The following is a 22,049-nucleotide window of genomic DNA, read 5'->3' as shown; positions in this document are numbered from 1 at the left end:
TCATGATATAATGTAAAGATGGGAAAAGAAACAAAATAATCTCAACTAAAATGACCCCAATTTTAAAACAGTAAAAATATGGAAGTTCTTTTACTAATTCAATAACTTTTATTGAGTGCCTATTTTGTTCTAGCACTGAACAGAAAGTTAATGATAGTTGTCCCTGAGAGGTGAAATTATGGATGATTTTCCAGCTTCTTCAAATAATTCTATATTTTTCCATATTTTTACAACATAAATGAATTGAGTTTATAATGAGTAACCACTAAAACAACAACAACAACAACAACAACAACAACAACAACAACAACAAGACAGTCGGACTCTGTCTGCTTTTTCCCCAGATAGCAACATTTTTCTTAATAATTGTCAAATAAAAGTCAAATAGTATATTACATTCATTCAGGACATTAACAGATGTGTTTTCAAAGGTGCCAACCCATTGAGATTACCATTTCTTGCAGAGAGGTTTTGTATATCTCTGTCTCTGTGAGTGGCTCAAACTCCTGCACAAAGGCACTGGTAAACAAGAACATTTCAGCCACATCTAATCAATTCTGTTCTTGGATCCTAGGCAATAGCAACCAAGGACAATGGAGGATGGGGAAGAACTTCAAGTCTTTAGGCCTATTCAGGGTCCATAAGCAAGTTCAGAATCACCTTCACTCACATCCTATTGAGCAGCATGTATCAAATCCTCACTGACTGGAAACTGCCAATAGGCTCAAAGTTCAATAAACAAAATTGCTTGCTTTCAATCTTCCTATCACCTTATGGAGTTTATACTCACTTTAGTGATTATATGAATTTACTTAGTATTACATTTTATTTTTCTCAGCTAGAACACTCTACTTTATCATATTATTTTCCTTCAAATCCTAGCTTTAAATCAATTAAATATTTTAATTCCCTGGAAATTTTTTTTTCTAATCTGAGCAATCTCATCTTTAAGACATACAAAGGGAAAATATGAATCTTAAGTTGTTTCATCATCAAGTTTCAGGCATTCTCAATATTTATTTAAATGACTACTTTTATATGAAACAACTGAGAGAGCAAAGAGCGGGCTGGAGGGAAGGTAGAGGAGTTTCCCTTGATTTTCTTTAATTTTTAGTCCTTACCTTTTGTGCTCACACACCAAAAATACAAAAGGTATCTATTTCTATCAAATAATCCATGTTATAACATATAATTTGAATTGAAACATATCTAATTAAAGCCTGGGCTGCCATAGCTCAGTGGATTGAGCGCAGACTGAGAACCAAAGTATCACAGGTTCGATTCCTAGTCAGGGCACATGCCTGGGTTGCAGGCCACAGCCCCCAGCAACCGTACATTGATGTTTCTCTCTCTCTTTCTCCCTCCCTTCCCTCTCTAAAAATAAACAAATAAAATCTTAAAAAAAGAAACATATCTAGTTAAATGATTGCACACATAGTAAATACAGTCCTACTGAAGGCCACAATCTCCATTTATCCAAGGGACAAACTACAGAATTAGGCCACAGATGTTTTCTGTAGCAGGCAAGCACTTCATCTGCAACCGGGGTGACATTATACAGATGACATTTTCATCTATTAGCTATGGAGTTGGAATGAGGCATCTGTTTGTTTGTTTCTTTCATTAGAATTTTCTTTACAATATCTGAATAGTTCTGACATCTACATAAAACCACTAAATTAACATTTTGCATTTAGGCACATACTTAATATGTGAAAAGTTTATACAGACATCAATTAAAAAAGTGTCCCAAAGTATACTGGTTTTTGTACTTAGGCTGTTCAAAGTTAAACTACTAGATGGGGAGGCAATCAAATAAATTTGCCTTTCTGGAAAATGGAGACAATTTTTATTTGAACAACAATTTAAAAATAAAAAATAAAATATAAAAAAAGAAAGCAGTCCATTTTGTTAAAAAAAAAGTGCATTTAGTCAAGGCCGAATTTGAAATTTTGAGCGTCTCACTGACTGCCAATTCATTAACTCTTTTTTAGTTTGGTTTCAAATTGTCAGGGATATTGTATGTCTCATAGTCAAAAAGTCCAAACATGAAATCAAGTATTGAGGAATATTAAAAAGGTCCTCCCTCAAATTGGCTATGTGGTCCTGAAAAGGGCACGGAAAAATATATTTTGCTAAATTGGCCTTTAAGAGAAAGCCTACATCACTTTTATAGTATTGAAAATCTATACAGATTGCAATTAAATGTTACGATTTTAAAATCTCTCATTCTAAAAATAAAATTTGTGAACCAGATGTCTAACACTGATGAGATAAATCTACTTTTACAAAACTGTACATATGGACAAGAAGAGTGAAGAAGAAAAAATATTCTTCATAACATTATTTTTAAGATTTAAAAGGTAAACTATAAAGGAAAGGGTTATTTTAAAATGCAAATCTTCATACATGTTATCATCTAAGTGAGACCTCCAGAAAAGGAAAAATAAGAAGAAAAATTTAGAAGGTATGATCTAATTCAAAAATGAAAATAAAGAACATATATGTCTGTCACACCTCAGAATAATTTATAATCCTGATGATGCCACCTCTTCAGCACTTAATATGGACTCTGTAGTATAGTACATAACTTCCTTAAGTGTTTGTTTTCCTGATATCAAAAACAATACAGGTTTACTGTATAAAATTTGGGAAATTAGAAGAGTATATTAAAAAGTAAAAGTAAACTGATCTCCTGTAACCTAAGATAACTATTAAGAGTTAGGTAATTTTCCTTCCAGTGTTTTTTATCTATCCATATATTTTTTAAACAATCTATACATACTGTTTTGTTTATTAATTTTTTCAATTAATATATGTTATACCATGTTGTTTTCCTGTGTCATTAAATATTCCTTAAAATATTATTTTAATAGCTTTGGAGTATTCTAGCAATATATGTACCATTAAAATTTGTCATTCACATATGGATGATAGGATATTTCTAATATTTTACTTTTTAATTATACTGAGATTTAATACCTTGGACATGAATTTCTAAGAATATCTAAAATTATTTCCTTGGGATAACTTCCAGAAGAAGAAATGCTAGATATTTTAGGATTTTTAATATATATCAACAAATTACCCCTATGAAATATTAATTTCAATTCTATCAATCATACTCCATGTAGAAATGTATAATAATCACAACCTTTTCAATACTAAGTATATTTTTAAGACTTTCCTAATTTGTATAAAAATGATAACTTGTACATCAAATTGTTATCTGTGGTTCCCCTAAGGTAATGGATTGGTGCAGAGAGAGATATGGAGACTTTACCTTATACTTTATATACTCCTGTATTCCTTGAATTTTTAATAAAACTATATAGTGTTTGTAATTAAAAGTTAATAATGGCATTTCATTGCTATTATTTGGTTACTAGGATTGAAATATTTTCATATCTATTAATCATGTGTACTTTATGAATTACCTATTTGTGACCTCTGAATTATTTTCATATTGTGGTATTTGTCTTATTATTGAATTGTGAGAACTTTTTCACTAGTAAGGAAGGGTGTTGCTTAAATGTCCCCTTATCCAAGATGTCTTCCCTGACTTTCCTAAAGAAACCTCATTCCAAGCAGAATACATGTCCTTTACCCTTCTTTATTTTTATCCATACCCACCTAATATATTATATATATTTACCTCTTTGTTGTTTGTCTGTGCCAATAAAAACAGAAACTCAGTGGGTACAGGAACTTTGTTTTTTTCACTGTTGTATCCCCAGCACCTTATATGCTGACTAGCATATAATAATAAGCACCCTATAATTATTTGTAGAACTAATGAATATAGGTTATTAATCTGCACTGGTTTATTTTTTTACTTAGCTTATGATATTTTGCGGCATACAGACTTTTTTTTTCAATCTGACATAGTGAAACCTGTTGGTGTTTTTCTATGCATTAATTTCTTTTTCTTAATGCTTCTGAAGTATTTTTCAATTTCAAGATTAGATGAATATTTGTTTTCTTCTAGTAACTTTATTACTTGTTTTCATTTTAAAGTTTTAATTTTTTTATTGTTGACACTATTACAATGTCCCCCAGTTCCATTTCCCCACCTCTGCCTACCTCATCCAGCCCCCAACCTCTCCCCTCAGCCTTCAGTACATTGTTGTCTGTGTCCATGGGCTATGCATATATTCTTAAATGTTCTTTGGCTAATCTCTTCCAGTCCACCCACCCTCTACCCCTGACATCTATCAGTTTGATCCACGTATCTATTGCTCTTTTATTCTGTTCATCAGTTTATTTTGTTCATTAGATTCCACATATGAGTGAGATCATATATATTTGTCTTTCACTGCCTGGCTTATTTCACTTAGCACAGAGCTCTCCAGTTCCATCCATGCTGTCATGAAGGGTAGGAGCTCCTTCTTTCTTTCTGCTGTGTAGTATTCCATTGTGTAAATGTACCATATCTTTTTTATCCACTCATCTACTGATGGGCACTTGGGCCACTCCAGATCTTGGCTATTGTATATAATGCTTCTATGAACATAGGGGTCCATGTTGAATTTATTTTCTCATATAATGGAAAATAAAAAATACACTTTCTCCAATTGTTAAACAATTACATGCTACCACTTAGCGAATAATACTTACTTTACCCATTGATTTTGTTTTTTAAGATATGTTTAACTTATCATATTGTCTCCTTAGTGACAATATGTATAAGCTATGAAGGTAGGTGCTGCTTTTACTTCCTCTGTATCCCCCAGACCTGAGGGCAGTGTTGGTCAATAAAGAATTATGTATAAATATTTGGTGAATAGGTGAATGGATGCATATTTTCAAGCCAACATATTTTTCTTTGAAAATAGCCTAACTAATAAACAAGAAGTCCATTCACTAAAGTCTAGAGGCAAATCATCATAGAGGGCTAGGCTTTAGGCAGAATAAATTAATACTCTTTAAGAGCAGGGAACCATAACTACTGTAGAAACTTGTCAGTAACAAAACATAATTAATAACACCTGACACCATACAAAATGAATTACATAAAATTAGCCCTACCTTTAAGGCACCCCTGAAAAATATTCTTCCCCTTCCCCTAAAATAACAGTTTACTTCCTAAAAGAGATAGATTGCTTTGTTACAGTGTCCCAAATCCTACTAAATGCTATTATTCAGCCTCCAATATGCATTGAGTTTAATAATTCTGAAATCAAATCTACTTTAAAAGAAAATACACCTCATTTTGCATCTCAAGAAAAACCCCAAGTGCCCTGTATATATTGATTGTATAGGGCTTGGTTAGCTTCCAATGGCTTGAAATTAAAAATAACACAACAAAAGAACATTTGTATTTAATTCTGGTTCTTTGCTGATTATCTATAGCAAATGGCAAAATGAGCAAGGCCATGGTGAACTGCCTCTTGTGCCAACAAATGCCACAAAGAGAATAACAATCGGTGAAATACATTGTTAAGCACAAATAATAGCTAAAATATTTGTCTCTGTTGCAAGGTATTAAATTGAGAAAACGCAAAGGGAAGCTTCAAGCAATTGTATTAGAAGTTGCATAATTTGGCTAGACTGACCTTAGAATAGAATAAAAATCTACTTATTTCCATAATGCTGGCCTTCAACAGTATGAAAAGTTTGATAATTCATCATGATATACTAAACAGTTCTCAAGAACACCTAACTTAAAAAGATCTCAGTGACTTCCAGCTCTATGAATTTTCAGGTAGTTTGATAATTAACATAACTTTATTTAAGTGAATTTGTGTTCTTCTGAAAGGTCTAGTTTGTCAGACAAGAAGAATGTATCTCCTACTTAATTCTAGAACAATTACAGACCAACCAATGCAAGGCTAGTATATTCATTGTTGCCTTTATGACAAAACTCACATTGGACGCAGAGACCTATTTCAATGAGGAAGCTACTGAATTTTAATGTACACACTCACAACTCATATTAGACACAGAATATGTCACCCTTATTTAAAAGTTAAAGGGCTGCACATATTGTGTCACCTATCTTAGTTGAGTCCCTTATGCTTAATACCACCTACAAAGCAACCATTATCATTACATGAACTCAAACCTTAATGCTATATGAAGCCTCTCAAATCATTGCTCCAAAATTCAAAGAATTATACTCAGAATTGCAAGAGAACTTGGATATCCCCTGACCCAATATCCTCACATAAATGTTGCAGGATTAGTGCAATTTAGCATCTATTTAGATTTTTTCAGAATCCTTGATGTTTTGAAGTCTGATTTCCTTAATAATAATAGCTTTCAATAAACTGAATCTCCTCTTTTATGAGGTTTCTAATTATTTTCATCTTTCTTTGCTAGTGACCTCCTCCCCATTCCAGAATTACAGATTTCTAGATTGTTACTTTTGGAGATACACAGGCTTGGAGTCACTCACACGTAAGAGATAACTGTCTTAACAGAGTTTGTTAGGCTCAAAGAGTGAGGAGAGCCAAGCATCACACATATTTTTTCCCATGCCACCAAATGTTACATCATTCACAGCCACAAACTTTTGCATTTCTGGGTTTTTTATAACATCTTCCATGAGCTCTTCTTGAGGTACCAGATTATCAGATGTACAAAGGCAAGCCCCAAAATGTCATTCCAACAATGCCCAGTGCTGTGGTATTAATGACTTTCCAGTTTTGTAAGATCTTGCTCTATGAAGCCACTACGCAATGTGTGCAAAGGCAGTTTAGCTTTTTTTTTTCCATTTCAGGCATTGCCTTATTATATTTGGTTACTGCAACAAAGCACATGATTTTTCCATTTCTAAAGAATTACCAGTCAAGGCAAAATTAGAAAGAGTGACCTAGAGGTGTAGGGATACACATCCCATTAGCAAGTGTACAAGCCACACAGAAAATTGGAGTTTCATATGTACCATTTGAGATTTGTTTCTAAAGAGCCATAACTATCATAAATTATTTTCCAATTAAAAATCAGGGAAAATCCCACTATGAAAAAACCATTATTCAATACTAATCCCATCATGTTCTCTCCCCTAAGCTCTTAGGAACAAATGTTGCCATTACCACATCCATCTCTGGAAAGTCCATACTTGAGAAAATGGAAATGAACTAATTAAAGAAATGACCAGCACGGCAAGATCATAGTCAGTGCCAATTTTCTGAGTTCAGAGTACCTGGCAACACAAAGGATTAAATCAGCCTTCTACCAAGTCATTCACCATTACCTATAGCCAGATGCTTCTGCTCATCCCTGCATTTCCAGAGCCATGCCTCCCTCAAGCATGTCAAGTTATAAATACTAGATTACAGACATCTCCAGCTGTAAAAAAAAGTTGCTTAAAGGTTAAGCCCATCACTCTAAATGCAGTCTGATCTAGTCTCCCTACTCATATACCTCATTAGGAAAGATATGGTTTTATAGCAGAATACCTGCACATATAGGTAGGTAGCCCAAACCAGATTTCCTCAAGTCAAGTGAATTAAAGAGGAAGAGAAAGGCTTGGAACATAACTATGCCAAAAAGAGACAAAAGAAAAACTGAACCTCAGAAAAATATGCCCAAGAAATTGAAATTCTCTATTAGATTTTCTTAAGTTGCAATGTATGCACAACAATAACTATTTGGCTGGTAACTACTCAGAGCTCTCAATTAAAAATGGTCTCCATGAGATATGTCCCTGTACTTTATCAAATTGGGGTGCCCTAGCCTCACATTTTGGGGGATCTCATGCTGCTATGAATAGTCTTATAACCATTCCTTCAGGGACACAACCAGCTGAGTGTCAAAGATGGGGAGGAGAGTTCTGAAGACTTAAGCTCATAGACTGTATAGGAGAAACAGGTCAGCCCCTGTAGGCTCCATCACCACAGACAGTATAAGCATATGAGAGAAGCAAATGATGTCTTTTCCCACTTCTCTCTCTCACACACACATGCACACACATATTCCTCTTAAGGGAGACCCTGGCCTTTAGTTTGACCTTATCTTCCTGCCAGCTTACACAGAGAATCCATTTTCTTCAGAACAGCAAACTACACAATCTAAGAAGAGGTGCCCTTCATGCTCTGGAAATCAGATTTAGGAGCAAACATAATCCAGGAAGTAAAGACTGCCAAGGCCAGTCCTGGTGGCAGTGAGTGAGAGCAGCTTGCCACAGATGAGTGGCCAGATGGGGCCCGTGGGGGAAGTTGAAAACTGGCCACCCTGGCACTCAGAGACTTACTTAATGGAGCATCTGAAGACTATGCACATGAAGGCAGTGCGTAAGCATCCAAACATAAAGAAACCCTGGTGGTAGTCCATAAACAAAGCTGAAAGAGAATGTAGGCCTTACACCAAGTTTTTTGCCTGCTTCAATTTCAAATGGTCTGCTTAAAACTCAAGATAGCTGCCCCTAACACCTTTATGTCTGTCAGTCTGTCTAATTCTCACTCTGATGTTTTTTATTTATGAAAATTAATTTTCTCCCTACCAAAGGCTGAATTTAAAGGAAGTTTAAGAGAGTTGTTTAATTTTCCAAAGTAATTCCAAGAGTCTACTTAATTCAGGACACCCTCATTGACTTAGTGGTCTTTCAGAACTCGAGGCAGCAAAGTGGGAGCCATCTCTTTCAGGAGCAAGCTCAATAGGGTAAGACAGAAGGCACCCAAAACATTCCTGATGTGACTCTGTTCTTCCAGCCATAGGCATACAAAGTGTGGAGGGAGAGGAATATTATGGGAGGAAGGTAGCTGTAACCTTCTATTTAATTTTTTTTAATCTGGAGCAAATATGAAATATTTTAAATTTGGGAGATATGTATCTATTTTCTCTAGACTCCATGTATTTTAAATATTACATAATTATATGTTTTTTTTAATTAAGTAAAATTCATTAAAGAAAGCTAAACAGTGAGAATTCAGGGAATAATGAATTAACCCACCTTCCAAAGGTTTTGTAAATCTTGCCTACTGAGGATTGTCACTTTAAGCAAACAAGATATGTGAAATTCGCAACTTACAAAGGAAATTGGTTGATTATCCCCATTACACAAGGGCTCTTTTGTGAAAGAATCCACCACAGGATTTCTATAAATATGGAATGCCACCATTGTGGTGAACATGAGGTCTTCTTTATAAAAACAAACACTGGCTTGCTGCATAGCTTTTTAGGAACACACTACTATTCAAAGGTATATTCACAGGTCCTCCTGTGGAACTCAATCAAGTTTTCTGTTATGTGACAGAAAACACTTTGAAGTTTCACCAGAAAAACTTCTGCCAAGCAAAATGGAGTCCACTTGTGTTCCTGGATGAGTCATTTGTCTTCTCTATAACTGTATTTTCACAATTATATAGTAGAAATACTGCTGCCTTCTGACACCTTTTAGGAGTGGTGTGTAGCTGTGTGATCCTAGCCAATATTTTTAAGCAAAATGCTCAATGATAGCAAATGAGATTTCTGTACAGGAGCCCAAGTTTCTTGGACCTGGCAGAGCTGTTCTTCACATAGCTTCAGTACTTTCCCCATCATTCCCTGGGGAGACACCGGAGGCACAAGCAGCCTGGGTACACCCACTGGAAGCAGAGTGATCCTCACCATGCAGCCCACACAAAAAGCACTTGTAGCTATACTACAGACAAAGAGGACATGTAACTTGAAGAATATTTCCCTCTACAAACAACTGATCCTCTGAGAATTTCGCTTCAAGACTCTTAATTGTTCAAAGTAAATGAGGCTCATATTTAAGGCCAGCCAGTCACATATTAAGAAATCAAGCTTCTCTCAATGGGGGGAAATGACTGCTCCAGAACCAGCCTCCCTCCTCTCACACATACACCTCTTGTACAACTGACTTCATTTATCTGCATCTGAGACACTTGATCCTGCCAAGCTTGGCCTTCCCTAAGCCCTGGAAGCTGAAGTACACATGCAGAGGGGTCAACATCTGAAACTCCAAGTAGATACCTCAGATACACTGCAGTGCCATAATTGAAAGACTCCAGCTTTGCCAAGAGGTGACTTCATCCTATTTTAGTCCCGTAATTCTTAACAAGCAATGCCCCAACCCCCTAGCTTCAGTCTCTGGACACAGTATACTAAAGGTACAGCAAAGACTAGGGAAAGGTTAGGGAGATAGAGGTATGCAGTTCTTCCTATCTTATAAGCCTGACCAACAATCAGAGAAAAATCAGGTGGAGCCCTAGACACCCAAAACAAGTAGCCCTCTGATAAGAGGAATTCCAAAGGAGTGCCCTCTATGAAAAAAATGTCCTGCCTCCAGTTCCCTAGGGAGAGAAATCTCAGGATCATTAGCAAGCACTTTGGCTGAGCTCAACTTTAGTGAAGGCATATGGGGAGAGAGATGATCTCTAAGGTAACCAATTAATTGCCAATAAAGAATGAATATAAATAATAATAAATAATAATAAATATAAATTATAATAAATATAAATAATAATAAATTAGTGAATACTAATGTAAACTGAGTTCTGCAGCAGTTGCATGGAGACAACAGAGGAACAGTTTATTCTGGAACACATCTTGTAAGCAGATCTTCTCTGGGAAATTGCACTACCTGGGCTAGATGTGAAACTTGCCAACGAAATGTGATGTAGACAATGGGTGGTCCTAGAATGCCTCTTAGTAGAAGTTGAGCCATCAAGTTCTTTATTAAATGTATTGGGCTAACATCCATTAATAACATTATATAAATTTTGGGCATACAACTTTATAATAAAACACCTCTATATTCCATTGTGTGCTCACCACCCAAAGTGTAAAAGAAAACTGGGCTAAGCAAGCTTGAAAAGATGTTGGTTATACTGTTTTCCATTGCTTCTTTCTGCAGCCTGAGACTTATTTTTGACACTTGGGAATAAGACTTAGATAGTTCTAAGACCCTGTCATAGCAAGGAAAAGAAAATAAAAAAAGAATCACTGAAGGCTTTGTTGGTCTGTTTTAACTGGAAGTAGAGCCTTGTGTTATTTTCTTGCTATTCAAGCCAACCTCAACATACCTACTAATTTTCTAGTGATTTCTGAATCTGATATATGACAGGTTTGTGGCTGCTTTTTTAGTTTCCTGGCCTAGAGCATTACTCAAATCAGTACAAATCCATAACTTTAAAACTCTGTTTTAGGGACCAAAGCATACTGAGCTATTTGTTGTTGTTTACTTCAAAGCCTAACTGGTGTTTTAATTTCATTATTTGTACTAAGATAGCATGCATTGAGACTTTCTGCAGTAGAACTGAAAGCATTAAATTTGGTCTGCCATATACATTCTTGTTCTGCAAACTCTCCCACTGCTACTATATTGCTATTTATGAAACTGCTTTGTGAGTGACCATAGCCAGAGTACCCATATACCCTTAGGAAGTCTAATATCAAATATGCTATAGTTTGCTAGGGGAAAGTAGAAAAACAGAAAGAGAGGACTCAAGATTGAGCCTGAAATCAAAATCTAAATCCCTATATACCTATGATTAGAGTTCTGGAAGCTGTTATCCACTATCACTCTCTTAGAACTGTCAACTTAGGAATATTTAATATTAGAAAACTAAAATTTAAAAGAGCCTCACCAAAGACACTAGGTGTTTAAGCCATTTCACCTGTTCTGAAGGCAAGAAAAGGTCCCACCCAGTCCCCATTACCAGTAGAAGAAGTAAGTTTTATTTTCTTCCTGCAGCAATGACCACAGTCTAGGTGACAAAAAGGGAAAGGCAGGAATGCTGATATACAAAGAAGTGACACTTTCCAGTATCCAGAGGTGCCCAGTATGCATGTTTCTTTTCCATAAGATTGGCATAAAAGTCATTTGCCACACTAAGGAGCCTATTAAAAATTTGAATGTTTAAAATAAACTTTAGCAAAGTGACAAACCTAGTTTCTTCTCCATCATTTTTAACCTCCTTTTCCTTCTCTTCACTCTCCACACCATACACCAACACCCCCCTCACACACACACACATTCATTTACACATACACTAAGTCTCTGGGCTAAATAAACCAGGATGCCAAGGAATGAATCCTCACCTTTCAATTTACAATATTTAAGAGGTACCTGACATCACTGATTCTACAAAACTCTTCTGTAAACAGCAAAGACATCCTCCACTTTTCCTCCCCAAATTTTCATACAAAATCCACATAATTGATTCCTGACCAACATCAGAGGAATGGTAAATAATGATATACAATATACACAAGATGATCTCTGCAGTACTAAAGGCTGGCCTTCAATTCTCCACACTAATGCTCCATTCCCTTCGCTTTACCTACCTAACTGCATTTAAAGTTACATTGTTGGTTTCTATAGTCAACAATGTTCAGATGTGTCTAGATTCGCATACTAATGCAAAAGATGTCCCCAAATAATCACCAAACTTTAAGAGCTCAACAGGAAATCCACATATAAATGATGGCAGGGCTACTATGGAAGGAGGAGAAGGGGAATACTAAGGAGCCTACAAAGTAGAAACACTTGTATTATTTGCAGGGAAATCATGTGGGTGATCTTAGCTTCCCAACTAGGCTATGAACTTTTTGATGGCAGAAGCTACATCTTATATTTATTTTGGATCCCTGCCACATGGTACCTGCCATACTGCTGAGCACACACTTAGATAGTCAAACAATTTGATCTAATGCCATGATGATAAACTTCAAAGTACGATGGAGTCCTGTGAGGAAAGTAATTCTGGCTCCTCTATAATGCCAATACGAGTAAGCCCTGCAACTGATTCTGTAGCTAATGAAGGGAATGGATTGTCACAAGGTATACCAGCAGAGGAACCTAATGTATAGAGACCATTGGTCCCAGTCTGGACAGTAGGAACATAACAATTGCTCAGAAAAGTGATGTGATCTTGAGTTGAAATGACTTGTGTATTTGTCTGTTTCCCGGTAAGCTCCCTGGAGTGAAGGATCAAGTGCTTTATTTTTGTATCCTCAGCAAGTACTACAGTGCCTGGCACATTCACAATGTACATTAAATGCTACTAGGTTGAATTAATAGATGAATAAATTAAAATAATTGTTTAATGAAATAATATGAAGAAAAAACAAGTGACATAAGATCTAATACAGAGATTTCCATAGAATCTTACTTATCACATTGTACTACTTATCACTATAATTGCTTAATAAATGTTGACTTTTTGGATTAATTAATTAATGAGGAACATATAAAGAGAAGGCAGGAAATATATCAGTATATAACTATCCTGGGAATGGCAAATATCTGATAGTACCATTTATCACTACATATAAGTCACCTATTTGTTTGTTTGTGTTCCCCATTAGAATGTGGATTCCTTGAGATCAGAGAACATCTTTTTAATTTCTCTAACACTAGACACTAGAGCAGAACCTTACAAACAGCAGACACTCAAAAAATATTAGTTGAATGTATGAATCAATCATTCCTGCTCTTCTATAGAGTTCACTGTATCTCAAGTATTCTATGTAATCCATGTTGAGGAGCCTCTGGTATGGAAAGAAAAAGAGAAGTTTCATTTTCTTCATGCAGAACTTTGTAACAAATGCAGGTTAAATTGCCTGATTTATGCATGGCTGTGAGTAGATCTCTCCCCTTTCCACTCACAGGGTGGAAAGGGGAAAGATGGGTTTGTCAATTGACACTCTCGAGGACCTCATATTAGAAATACACAATTACTCTCACTGTGTCTGGTATACACTGTCTTGGCCCCAATTAGCCCTAGACACGAGATCTGTATGGTTTTGTTAAATAAAAAGAGCATGTGGCTTTGTATTCAGGGTAAGATCAGAATTCAGACATTCAATGGCTTTTCTAAATAATTGAAGCAATATTTTGTTTCATTCTGCCATAGGAGAATTTCAGAAAGAACACCAAAATCTTAGGTCAATCATGCAGACACAGTCTTCTGCCCCCTCCAAGTATCTCATACACACCTAGTATGAGATACCTAGTACCTTGAATTGACTGCATAAGTAATCACCAAGCCCTCAGGACTCAATCCTTTTGTCTATCTCCATCAGCAACAGCAGTCAGCACCTAGAGCCATAGCCTTTTACCCCCATTATTTAAATGTCCAACATAAATACTCTAAACACACCCCTTTGTAGGTGTATAGCCCTTATCTATATAGAACCAACCTAAATTCCTCTTTGGTTGTAAGTGCCTAGGGAGTCACACTTAGGTGTACAGGCCATCACAACAGTGATTCTCCAATTATTGTCCTATTCAGAGGGCACCTGTGTGTCAGACCCTTTAGATTGTGCAATATTGTATTATTCCTTGGACGAACTTTGCATGATAGATGTACCTATTTGTAGATGAGGAAACAGAGACTCAAAGGGATTCCATAGCAAGAGGTGTCCCACAAACCCAGAATCATGGTCTAATTCCACTACATAGCACTATGTCTCCCTCTTCATTGCTGAACTCTTGGTGGTCCACAAGTTGTCCTCCAAAAAGTCTGTGGTCTATTCCCTAGACCATACAATTTACTGACATCATAATTGTAACTGAGACCTACCTAGCATAATACTGGATTTTCAATAAATACTTGTTTATAGATTTATAGATTGAAATAATTGGTGTTCTTCTTGCTGGCAGAATATTATGAGTTTCTTATTAAAAGCACTGCTATTTGGTCCCATAATTCTAAGGAGAATTATTTTTCATAAACTAGGAGAAGCAATTTATACAAATGGTCCTAAAAGACCTTTTGAAATTGATACAAATACTATTAGGCTACTCTACTTGCATCATAGCCCAGGTATGTCAGGGTGATCACCAGAGAATTATAGAGCCCTGTGATCTAGTTCGTTCTCTCTCTCTCTCCCTCCCTCTCCCTCTCCCTCCCTCTCTCTCCCCCCCCCCACCCTGCTCTGTGAGTCTGAACAAGTTCCATAGCCATCTGTGGACCTCCATTTCATCATCTACTGAAGGGCACTATATCAATATACTTGATTGTGAGAATCAGAGGAGACAATGGATGTAAAGGCGCTTCAGTAAATGTGGAAGTACTCTAACTGTGCAGCATTCCTCTTATTAGTGGCTTGGAAAGAGGTCATATGCCTTCCAGTGCATCAAATTTTCAACCAAAGGGGGACATAAGCAATTCATGGAAAAATAAAATGAACTTAAAAACTGTTATTTATAGCCCTTTACTCAGCCACCCACCCACCATCATCCACATTTTCAGCCCACTACCCTAGATATTTCAATAGACAGCAAACACTGGAACTTAACAGTGTTTTTTTTTTAATGTTTCCATTTGAAAAAAAATCATTCTCAGTGAAGGGAAACAGATAATTCAAATGCATAGTTAATTCCTTAAATTTTCATTATTAGTGATAGTTTTAAATTCCTTTTTTTTGTTAAATGATGCCATAAGAACTGCCAGGAAATGGCAAAGTGGCTTTTGAAATTTTTTATCCTCCCTTTAACCAGCCCATTCAAAATTGGGTTGGAAAAGCATGCATATGACCACAGAAAAAGTAAAAGGAGTCTTTAAAAGGCTGAATCACTCTCACATTGGGAAATTGGCCCCTGAGCATTCTAGGCTTCATCCACTTTTAATACAACTGTTGACAACTTTCCTGCCACTTTATCTGGAATATGGGTACCACTGGCTGGCAAGCATGCCATATTTGCAACGGATGGAGCAAATTCATACTATGCCAGAATACCATACAGGGATTTCAAAGGCTCAATACATTTAAGCTACATCCATCCCTACAATATGTTGGGTTACTCTTTGCCCCAAGAAGCACTGGCCAATTGGGGTAAACCTTGATTATGGAAATGGGTTTAAGTAGAGAATTTCCCCCTACTCCTGCCAGGGAAGGTGCCAGTGTGGAGGCCTATGAGGAAGAGCTTTGAGTGGACTTCACAGAGCTGCTTAGCTGCACTCACCTCAGGCAGAGGCACACCATTGATTATCAGGTCTGGCTGCTGGGGGCCCTGGCTGTTGAAAGAGTGGTGATAGATGTGGCTGGCGCTGGTATTGCGGGTATTCTGGTTCTCCATGTTCAGGAAAGTGCTCTCAGAGCGGCGGCAGCCCAGGGGCAGCGTCTGCTGGTGGTAGTCAAAATAGTTGAGGGAGGAAGTCAGAGAGGAGCAACTGACAACGTTCATCTTGTCTGTCTCCTCCACATCCCGAGGTACCAGACGGATGTCATTCTTACTGATTTTTTTCTTCTTGCTTGATTTCTTTTGATGCCCATAGGAGTACTCAGCGATCCTATGTGACAGAAAAGGCAGAATGTATCACTAATGCCCTCCCAAATCATGTATTGATTAACATTAAGCACCCCAGAGGCTGCACCCAATCTCTGCTCCAGCAGAATTCTTATTCACGTGCATTACATCATGGGGTTTCTTCCTGTGATTTTTTACATTTGAAAACAAGCTGAGGGCCATAAAGTTTTCATGTTAAACATAGTAACTACCCACTTCCCTGCCCACACACAAAAAAAATCTGTACTTTGGATTTGAAATTTTCATTATGAGTGGCCATTCAGCAAGAGTTGGGAGATGGGGAAAGTTGAGCCTATGGGAGAGACAGCTTGAACGTTCAAATCTGGAGCTTCCCTGGAACCCAAAGGAACGCCTGGGTGAAATAAGTCCCAATTAAGCCAAGGAGGAGATAGGAGGAAATAAAAAATAACACTCTATCCAGTTCCTCCAGGCATTTGCCATGTGGCCAACACCCTCAATCAGGTTACTCTATGATTGACCTGATGAGTTTTGGACAGGGGTAAGAGACCAGACTCTGTCCTTAGACACATCCTGGGCTTCCTTCCTCCACACCCTCCTTCCCCCTTCCATAGTTCGACTCCCTTTCACTCCCCACTCCACCCTCCCTCTTCTGAAGAAATCTGATAGCCAAACCCATTTCAGTGAGGGGAAATGTTTCTTTACCTCTTTCCCCTTAGGCTCACTTTCTCCTCAGCCTTTTTGTCTTGCTCCTCGCTAATGGGAGAAACTGAGATGCAATGCAGACACTTGCTGTTTTGTCCTTTTATAAAACAGCCCAGGAGACAAGTGATGGTTAAACAATTACTGCAAAGGAATTTAAAGGTTAGTGTATTCAGCATCCTTCTTCATTCAGGTGTACCTACCAGCAGCTGTGCTGCGACTGGAACATAAAGAGCTCAATTTAACACTGACACAGACCTAGCAATCTGTACCCAAAGACACCAAGCATTAAGAGACTGGTCAAAAGAAATGCATTAAAATGTAGCCAAATTATCAAAATCATTTGTTATTTTGTATACAATGATTCAGCCTGCTCAGAAATTCCATTTCTGGGCAATAATTAGCAAAACAATAGGGTCAATAAATAACACAGGTTGTGCCTGTATTCTCACTGACAAAGCTAATTCTCTGAATACAAAAAGGAAGCCCAATTCAAGCAGCAATTGCAGATTATCCTGCAAGTCTCATAAATGAGTGCATCTGAGGAAGAGGCTCTGCAGATGCTGAGAACATGAAACCTCTGCCTAGTAAATGGAAAGACAAGCTCTTCAATTTCAGGTTTCTAAAAAGTCTGAGAATACAAGGAGATTTCATATCTCCAGAGGCAAATTCTTGCTTTTTCCCAGGATCTTCCAAGAGCTGAGCAGCTGTGTTCCCCTCACCCCTTGGCTTTGTGTTCAGGCCTACTTGCAGTGGTGACAAGCTGATGCTACTGGGGCTTAGGAGCAGATAAAATCCCAAAGACCCCAGGACCAGGGTCGATTTTCTTGTCTAATCTGTTTATAGAATCAATGGGAGGTTCTAATCATTTTGTTTACCCACAATGGGTAAGTTTGGCAATGCACCATCCAATTATTCAACTGAGGCATTCATTGGGCAGGCTTGTCTGTATTGACCAATTATTTAATTAAACTGTACTTCATTAATTCCAAACTATCACAGGGAACAGAACTCTTTAGAAAATCACATGTGAGTGAAGTTGGAGAGCACTGAGACTTTTTTTTCCAACTCAAATGCTCTCCTCCCCGTTTAATGATCTTCCTGGCAAGCTCTAAGAAAAAACTCTCACTTCCAGCCATACATCACCAAGAGGTGGCAAAGACTTCAATATTTGTATTTCAGGCTGAGTTCTTCTTTGTCAAGGAAAGGGTCTTAAGCATTTACTTTATGCTCAGGAAATGACTTAAAAAGACCCCCCCCCACCATTATCTCCATATAATAAAATCTTATACACCCCACATTTTCTCCTATAAAAGTTATCACTGGAAGTTGCAGGTTTCAAAGGTAATAGCAATATTAATTTCCATGTCTCCCATCTAAATTGAGTTGGAGCTGAAGGAAAGAAAAGTCACTACCATTTCAGTAGTAACAGGATTAAAGTATTTATGAGGCATTGCAGCTGCTCTTTTGTGGCACCTGATTGATATTCATGTGTGGTTAGCATTTGTCTACTAACTTGTGTAATGCAGAGAATAGTAAAAGGGAAACAATAATTGTATGGATGTTACATATTCAGGTGGCTCTGATTCACAAAAGTGTGCATTTCAGATGTGTAAAATAGAAATCAGTCCTGCAGGTACATATTTTGACTCATTGACATGCAAGCACAGATGGCATAAAAGAGACACTGGATGTGTAGGTGTGTTGAAAGCACGCACACACACCTTGGTTGGAAATACCAGCATTATTTTATTTTCAGCAAACTAAAGAAACAACTTTTTTCAACTGTTTTGATGAAACTGCTAGAAAAATTAAATGTAAAATCATAAACTGAATTCTAGAAATAATTAGATTCTAACTGTAAGAAGGGCCTTCTGCAAGACCCTCTAATGTGCTTATCAGAAAATCTTTAAAAAAACTATGTGTTATTACAATTTCCACATTTCTTCTCTCTGTCTGTCACACACACACACACATACACACACACACATGCACATTCTGCTCACACTTCAAAGGAAACTGTAACACACTAGTCCATAGTGACATCCACTGGTAGGGAGCAGATCTTAATACCACAACCAGTCCCACATTAGAGGAAAGCACCACCAACTCCAGAAGTTTTCTATTTTTACAAAAACATCTGGATGCAAAGTCCTGTCCCTCATGAGAATATTTGGTCTCTACCCCACCAACCAACCAGATATTTAAAAAATATATACAGATGACTGCTAGAATTTCATTTTACATGATATTTGGGAATTGGATACAAAACAAGAAAACACTAATCACCTGCTTCCCCACCCATTCCTGTTCTCCTTCTCCCCAACTCTGTTTCCTACCTTAGACTTCCACTCACAGGCTTTCTTCACACTTTATCTCTGCAATGTGACAGGTCAACTGCTAGCACTCCCTCTCCTTTCAGCACTTGTCCTCAAAACACTGTCCCCCAGAAATCAAGCTGTAGTATTTGGTGATTCTCCTGAATCTCTCTCTCTCTCCCTCTGCCCCTCCCTGTCTCTCTCTTTTTTTTTCTGCCACAACTTTCATGGAGACAGCTGTGCAAATTTTAAAATAATTGCTTTCCTGCTCATCGTCATTATGTGACAGAATCCACTGAACAGTAAATGATTATCTTCCAGCAAATTGCCAGATCAAAAGAACTGATCAACGTGGACTGCCAGAAACTACCCCCCCCCCTGAAAAGAAGCGCTGTAGGCATGATTCATGCACTTAAGTGTGAAACAAAAGCAGTGAGATTTTCACACAGCGAAGCAGATACACCTTAATCATCCAAGACAAAAAAAGAAAGAAATTCGGCTCTACCTGCAGTTGTAGGTCCGGATCTCTTTGTTGTCTCGTTTGCACTTGATTGCCACGAAGATCATAGTGATAAAGAGGATGCCCGCAATTGACCCCAGGGCAATAATGAAAATCAAGGACAAGTTCACTGAGCTCACTGACTCCTGAGCATCCAGAGCAGGGGACAGGTAGATTAGGATGAGCGCAGAGGCTGACAGAGACGTCTTGCCGTGATCGTGGGCCACCACGATAAGTTCATAGGAAGCTTTGGAGCTCTCGCTGAAGGTGCGAGTGGTTCTGACCTCCCCGTTGACCTGATCTATTTCAAAGAAGCCGCGATCTCCCTCGGTCATGTCGTAGGTGACCCGGCCGTTCTCGCCCTCGTCATAGTCGTCTGCTTTGAGGACAGTCACCAGATAGCCTATGCCGGAGTTGCGGGGGATGTATACTTCAGCAGTGCCATTAATCAGTGGTGGGGCCGTGATGACTGGGGTATTGTCATTGACGTCCAGAATGATGACCCGAACTGTGGCGTTGCTCTGCAGGGAGGGCAGACCGCCGTCCTTGGCCAGAACCTTGAATTCGAATGCCTTGGTCTGCTCGTGGTTGAAGGACCGCAACGCATAGATGTCGCCAGAGTTGGGGTTGATAGAGACGTAGGTGAAGACAGGCATGTCCCGTACCTGCGATGGCACTATCTGGTAGGAGACACTGCCATTGAGACCCAAATCGGGATCTCGGGCAGAAACAGAGAGAAGATAGGCGCCGGGCGTGTTGTTCTCCTGCACAATTACCTGGTAATAGGGCTTGGAGAAATGTGGGTGGTTGTCGTTCTCATCGGTGATGCGCACAGTAAAGGACTTGGCACTCTGAAGCATGGGCACTCCGCCATCGCGCGCCTGTATTGTGAGGTTGTACTGGTCATGCTGCTCTCGGTCCAGCCGTCCGTCCACCAGAATAGTAGAGAAGCTCTCGTACTCTTGCAGCCGAAAGGGCACGTTGCCCAGCAAACGGCACTGCACGCGCCCATTGAGGCCAGAATCTCGATCAGACACCCTCACCAATGCAATCACATAACCTGGGGGGGCGCTCTCGCTCACCTCCACCAGCTCGCTGTTGACAGACAGTAGGTTGATGACCGGCGGGTTGTCATTGGTGTCCAGAACGCTGACGGTGACCTTGCAGTGTGCTGGGATAGAGTTGGGCCCCAGGTCCTTGGCCTGCACGTCCAGTTCATACACGTGGCCCTCTTCATAGTCTAGGGCACCAGTGACCGTGACGAGGCCACTGTGGGGATCAATCTGGAAGAGCTCACGAGTGCGGTCATTGACGTAGCCATAGAAGGAGTAGACCACCTGGCCGTTGGTGCCCTCATCTGGGTCGCTGGCGTTAAGGCGGATGACGGGTGTGTTTGGAGGTGAGTTCTCTGGCACACTCACCGCGTAGGTGGACTCGCCAAATACTGGGTTGTTGTCATTGGAGTCGGTCACCTTGATGCTGAGGCCAACAGTGCCCAGGTGCGGAGGGTCGCCTCCGTCAAGAGCAGTGATTCGAAAGCTGTAGTGCGACTGTGTCTCACGGTCCAGGCTCTTCTCTACCACGAGTTCAGCAAAGCGTGAGCCATCGCCTCGCGTCTTGATCTCCAGGCCGAACAGCTCATTAGGTGTGAGCTCGTATGTCTGCACGCCGAAACTGCCCGAATCCGGGTCGTAGGCGCTATCCAGAGGGATGCGTGTGCCAGGGCTGGCCGCCTCTGAGATCTCCAGCTCTATCTGCGCCACGGGGAAGCTGGGCGCATTGTCATTCAAGTCCTTGATCTCCACTTTAATCACGCATATCTCCATTGAGCTGGACATGACCTCAAGTGAGATGATGCATTTGAGGCTCTGGCGGCACAGCAGGTCGCGGTCGATCTTCTGCTTGGTGACCAGCAGGCCCGAGCTGGGATTGATGTCCACCAGGTGCGGAGCTGAGTTGGACACCACACGGAAAGCAGAGGCTTGCCGTGGGTCCAGCACAAAGCCTGCTTCGCGGGCGTCCTTGGCCACGTTGGCGATCACCGTCCCGGCGCGCTGCTCCTCTTCTACCGAGTACTTCAGGTTAATGAGGGCGGCTGCCTGCGTCCACAGTACGGCCAACAGAAGCAGCACCGGCAGCAGGAGAGACTCCATGGCTGCCCGGGGCTCTGCCTGGCCTCGCCTCTCCACACCCCTCCGAGGACGCCGCCGCCGACGCTCCAGCTTCCCGCTGTCTCGAGCTGCCTGTTGCTCGCGCCCTGGGGCCTCGGAGGCCAAGGGAAGAGTCCCACCCAGGGCGGCCCCGCGGCGCGGGGGGGATACCCGCGCCGGCTCCAACGCTGAGGTTTCAGTGGACTCAGCGGGGA

The 22,049-nt window shown here is 39.5% G+C and overlaps 1 protein-coding gene across 3 annotated transcripts in view; it reads right to left on the bottom strand.

Moving 5' to 3' along the window:
• The window catches only part of PCDH19 (protocadherin 19), a 209,122-nt gene extending 187,285 nt beyond the window's left edge, over positions 1–21,837 (bottom strand). For 2 of the 3 annotated variants that reach the window (XM_045817672.1, XM_045817673.1), the window contains exons 1-2: positions 19,691–21,837; positions 15,863–16,190 (exon numbers count right to left, since the gene is read on the bottom strand). In XM_045817672.1, coding sequence (XP_045673628.1) covers positions 15,863–16,190; positions 19,691–21,837 — 2,475 coding nt within the window. Of the gene's footprint in view, positions 1–15,862; positions 16,191–16,870; positions 17,012–19,690 lie in introns of all 3 variants that reach the window. The other variant, XM_045817671.1, reaches the window with a different exon arrangement.
• Positions 21,838–22,049: the final 212 nt, after the last annotated feature.

This window comes from Phyllostomus hastatus, unplaced genomic scaffold (genome assembly GCF_019186645.2).
Source record: "Phyllostomus hastatus isolate PE091 unplaced genomic scaffold, TTU_PhHast_1.1 phas_scaffold_28, whole genome shotgun sequence".
Lineage (NCBI taxonomy): Eukaryota > Metazoa > Chordata > Mammalia > Chiroptera > Phyllostomidae > Phyllostomus > Phyllostomus hastatus.
The sequence above is the reverse complement of the archived record's forward strand: the minus strand, read 5'-3'. Positions and strand labels throughout refer to the sequence as shown.